This window comes from Clytia hemisphaerica, unplaced genomic scaffold (genome assembly GCF_902728285.1).
Source record: "Clytia hemisphaerica strain Z4C2 unplaced genomic scaffold, Clytia hemisphaerica genome assembly, whole genome shotgun sequence".
Taxonomy (NCBI): Eukaryota; Metazoa; Cnidaria; class Hydrozoa; order Leptothecata; family Clytiidae; genus Clytia; species Clytia hemisphaerica.
Window position 1 is genome coordinate 20220 of NW_027104088.1, and position 5448 is coordinate 25667.

General features: G+C 34.6%; 1 protein-coding gene across 1 annotated transcript; it reads left to right on the top strand.

Annotated features, from left to right (window-relative positions):
• Positions 1-1068: 1068 nt before the first annotated feature.
• LOC136812669 (transcriptional activator protein Pur-alpha-like) lies at positions 1069-4545 on the top strand (the record flags this gene model as incomplete). Its single annotated transcript, XM_067069193.1, is given in 6 exon segments — positions 1069-1184; positions 1395-1497; positions 1624-1669; positions 1930-2227; positions 3678-3747; positions 4271-4545. Coding segments are annotated over 6 exon segments (665 nt in total), but the record flags the coding sequence as incomplete, so codon positions are not given.
• Between the last annotated feature and the right edge of the window lie 903 nt (positions 4546-5448).

The following is a 5448-nucleotide window of genomic DNA, read 5'->3' on the forward strand; positions in this document are numbered from 1 at the left end:
GCAAAGAATAAACGTAACGTAAGCGAATGAATGAACACTAAATTTTCGTGAGAAAATTTTTAGAAGCAGAAAAGTCGCCCTTGGCTTGGCACATCCCTGTGTTATTGAAAAACAATGGAGGGATCGTGTAAGACCCGTTCGGCTTTACAGAAGCCCCGGGGATACTAGGGTTGCGAGCTGACGGGTATGTGCCGCAAAAATTGAGGAAAAAACTGATTATTTCGGGATTTTGTGACCCTTATTGGAACTATTGGCTGTTTTTACAAGCCAAAAAAAAATGGAAAATAACTCGGAAAGCTACAGGAAGCAAAAATTCCCGAGTTAAAAAATGGAAAATAACTCGGAATGTTAAAGGAAGAAAAAATTCCCGAGTTAAAAAATGAAAAATAACTCGGAAAGTTAAAGGAAGCAAAAATTCCCGAGTTAAAAAATGGAAAATAACTCGGAACGTTAAAGGAAGCAAAAATTCCCGAGTTAAAAAATGGAAAATAACTCGGAAAGTTAAAGGAAGCAAAAATTCCCGAGTTAAAAAATGAAAAATAACTCGGAAAGTTAAAGGAAGCAAAATAAACCGAGTTATGAAATGAAAAATGACGTCACTAAATTCCAAAAATGACGTCATAACTCGGGATAACTCGGGTTTTTTTTAACTCGGAAAAAATAACTCGGGAATTTCCGGGCCTCAATACTCGTTACAGTTATAGAGAAAGTGGTTAGTTTGGTAAAAGTGAACTTAGAAACACTCTTAGAAGTTACGAAGAATAAAGCGATTTGATAAAAGTGATCTTTGAAACACTCATAAAAGTTACAAAAAAGCGATTTGGTAAAATCGATCTTAGAAAACACTCATAAAAGTTTCGAAAAAGGCGATTTGATTAAAGCGATCCTAGAAACACTCTTAAAAGTTACGAAAAACGCGATTTGATAAAAGTGATCTTTGAAACACGATTTGATAAAAGTGATCTTTGAAACACGCACAATTCAATAAAGTGATATATGGCCTGGACATATAGCGAGGGACCATTGTCCTTCATGGTTGTTTACAGTGTTTATTTCTTATTCTCAAAGGAGGGCGAGGAGATGATAACGAAGAATTGGCAACCCGCACATTGAGAATTCAATCCAAGCGCTACTATGTTGATGTCAAACAAAACAACAGAGGAAGGTTTATTAAACTTGTCGAGGTAAAAAAAGTAAATTTTCACCTTTTTGGTCTAATAACCTTCATACCTCCATCGTTAAAATCTTTTAGTCAAAGTGATTAATAACACAATTTTAAAAAAACTATGTAGGTACTACACCCCCTTTTCGATTTTTAGTCTAGCCGAGTGTTATTCAATCTTTTTAATGATGTTGTTAAATGCATCTCAATGGTCCTGGCCTTTTATTGATAGGGACTTCCGAATGGCTCCAAAAACAGAATTTCCTTTCCAATGGCTATCGTTGGTGAAGTTCATGATAAACTTGCAAGTTTTCAAGAATTTTATGATAAAATTGGTAAGTGCATGAACATACAGTAAAGCAACTTCTTCAGATTTTTCAGATTACTATTGGTATGTCATGATTTCCCTAAGACTGAAACCTCGTGGCCAATTATGGGAATTCTCACTTCTTTAATTTCAGATCCCGATACTGAGCGTGACCCACCTGAAGATGGTAGATTAAAGAGGTATTGTAATGTTTTAACAGAACAATCTGAACTCGACTCGTTTTCCTGAAGGAGTTGTATTTAAAAGTCTGCTTAACTATGTGGGTGAAGAGAGTGTTTATGTGAATGGGCTGATTGGGACGTGTGTAATTATTTTGTTAACCATGAAATGCAGTACAGAAGGTATACAAATGCAAAAGTAATTAAGTATCCTTGTAGCTGTATCAATCTTTCAAAATGATAAATTTGGATTTAGCTGACATATGTCCACCTTTTTTCAGTGATGACATTCGTGCAGCTCAACGTAAAATCTACTTTGACTTGAAAGAGAACAAACGTGGAGTTTTCCTTCGAATCAGTTCAACAGCTTCTTATGGTGCTTCTCGTCAAACGATTGCTCTGCCTGGTGAAGGGATCGCTCAAATCAAAGAATGTCTCAGTGACTTTTTGGAAGAGTTTGGTCAAGACGAGCAATCTTCCATTGATTTACCTGAGTTCAAAGAAATGAGGATTGAACGAAAGAGGTTTTATTTTGATTGTGGTAGCAATGACCGTGGTGCTTTCTTGAGAATCTCTGAGGTAAGCTTAAAGAAGATATCTTAATTTAATAAGATTGGATGCAAAATTTTCAACCATATTTTTTCTGGCAATGGATGCATTTTACTTTCAATCTGGCGCTTTGGGGGAAAACCATGTGGGTCACGCGTTGTTGATGGGAAATAAGTGGTCCACCGCGGGTCCCCCCCCCCACACTTATTTGGGGGGTGTAAATCTAAAATCAGCCTAAAAGTGGGGGGACCTAAAGGGCTGCACTAAAGTTATGGGGGCTAATTACAATAATTAAGAAATTGTAAAAATATTTTTTTGTTTGGTTTTGTTTTGTTTGGCACATTTCAGAGGGCAATTAAGCACTAAAGGGTGCATATGTTTTCTCGATCAGAACCTTCTTATATGTTTTTAAAAATATATATCATTTTTCTTTAGATTTCTTTTAAGAAATATTTAAAAATATATAACATTGAAATCGAAATAATTTGGTGTCGAATTATTTTTCTTTGCACCTTGAAAGTACTTTTTGCAGGGCCCATTCAGGGCTTATAAATCAATGATTCAGAACTACTTAGCTCCTGCATAGGTTGCACGGCCTGCATGGTTTTCATACAAACGGTAGATTGGAAGTAACGTTTACCATCAAAATTCGAAAAATGTAAAATGCAAAATCAAAGAAAGTGCTAGATTCATTCAAACAGTCATCCGAAATGTGGCGCATATTTTGAATCATCACTTTTGCCAGGGGGGGGGGGGGGGTCATGCAGTTATTATATAAACACTATGACAGTTACTACCGTGGTGGTATATAAACCAAAATTTGGGAAAACAGTTACTCCACCAGTGGACTAACTGCAACATGGCTCGTGCCTAAGCCCAAAATTGTCGATTTTTCAATTTTTCACTTAAAATTTTAGGTTTTTAAAAATTCCGGAAGCAAAAAAATTCAAAACATTTTTTTCAAAAGTAAAAAAAAAATCACAATATTTTTTCTTCAATCAAGGCATGAAAGATATTTTAACAAACTTGGAAAATGATTGAGATATTTAACTCTTGAACGGTCGTTAATAAGACGTACCCAGTAAAATGGTATCAAAAATGAGGGATTCAGTGGAAAAATTGCCGAATTTGGCATTTTTGGGGGTGGTATACACCAATTTTGAGGGTAAAATCAGTTAGTACACTATGGAATAACTGCAAGGGTGGTGGTGTCTATAGAATATGTCCAGAATTGCAGTTACTCCACATAGTGTCAAGGAGTAACTGCAAGACCCCCCCCTGCTTTTGCTTGCCTAAGACAGGGACTCACCTTAAGTCTTTGGCCTGAAACACACTAACTTGATTCCCCTTTCCCGAGCTGAAAAGCTATACTCTTACCGGTTTTAAATTTTAAATCAAGAGTTTGAAAGTAACCAAACATTCTAGGTTGAAAGCTCCCTTGTGTTCAATTATTTAACTATACTTCTCTACTTGATTGCAGGTAACAAGCCGATACCGTAGCTCCATCACTGTCCCAAGGCAAGGCCTAGAGAAGTTCACTGGTATCATCAGTAAGTGAGATTCCCTTTTCTGATAACCTTACCTAGTGCATTATAGGGATTAGGGGGGTTTGTTAGTCTAAGGAGTATTTATAACGATCTAACAGAGCTTGCACCAAAAATAACCGTCAAAATTTCATTGGGTTTTAAGGCTTGAGGACACAAAAAGTTTTTTTCACGTTGGTACAATGCAACATGCTCCATCCCACCAACCTGAGGCGTCTCTGCCCCATTTTTCTTTCTACCAATAAAAATATCCCTGGGACAATGTCTCAGGGACAAAATCAGTGTGTCTGTTGGGTATTTCCCTTGCGTTGGTGGGATGAAGCATGTTGCATTGCACCAATAAACTTTTTGTGTCCCCAAGCTTTAGGGTCAAATTGGTACTTTTGTAGATAGAGACATATCTCATTTAGAATAGAACCCAGTCTCCTTGATTTTATTGAAATTTAAATTGATCATGTTATGGAGTTTGGGTTACTAGGCTAAGTTTATCAAGAAGAGATGACTTTTACAAATTGCAATTCTTTTTTAGATGATATCATGGGTCAGATGGACGCCAAGTAAAAGATTCTTTTTCCTCGACAATTGAACAATTATCTCAACCTTTATTCAAGATGGTGTTGTAAGCAGTTGTTAAAGCTTAATTGTCTCTAATACTTTTCCAAAAAAAATATATTTTTGAGTTTTTATAAAGTTTCTTTCCCATTTCCAAACTCTCGTAGTCAAAGAATGTCTCAAATGTGCGATATGCTATGTGTGTATATTTTTGGGTTCTTTTTATATAAAATAAAATATTTTAAAATGTTAGTCCTTTTTTGTTGTGTCTTTTTTTTTACTCTGAAGTGTCACGTGTTTAAGTTGTATTTGTGAGAATTAAGTTGTTTTTATTTGTCTGGTTTATATGTAGGTAGTAAATTTTTTATTTTTAAATGAGGCTTACTGTTTGTTTATTTTTTAGTAAATAAACAACTAGAACAGAAGCATTTTGATCTTTACCCCACTTTTTAAAACTTTAAAAGTGTTTTTTAAACAGAAAACTTTAAATCTTAAAAGATTATTATATTAGTAAGCAAACGTTGTTTTGTTTTTGTTTTTTTGGAAAAGATAAAATTACAATATAGGAGAAATTCTTTCGGCTAGTTCTTTTTTGATGGTATCTTCAAAAAATAGGTTTTACAATACAATAACTTTAAGAGAGAAAAAAAATTGCTTATTTCGGCATTGTCTATTACTAAGATTTGAGCAAATTTATAGTGGTAACTAAAGCTTGTGCTACAATATTCAAAATTAATATTAAAGTCTGTCCACATATAATTGGCAGTGGAAACAAAAAAGGCTGCAACTTTTGATACCTTTCGAATCAGATAGCGTTTTTGTGCTCGTTGAAAAGATAATCACGAGTGGAATAATTTCAAATAAAAAAACCTGATTTTATTTTGAAAAACGAAGATGAAAAATGAAGAAGAAAAAAATCAACTTCTTCCCTATTTGAGCTATAAATACCAATTTCACAATAATGGAAATTTAATCTTAGCTTATCTTTATTGTGAAAAAAATTTTCAAAAATATTTATTCCGTCAAAAGTTATTGACTTAAGTGTGCAGCCCATTGACCTCAAAAAAGGGTACTTTTTGCTGCTTTTTGCAGTTTTTTGGCCCCAATCAGGCCAAGACTTTGATCCATAACTTTGGACGGAATAAATATTTTTGA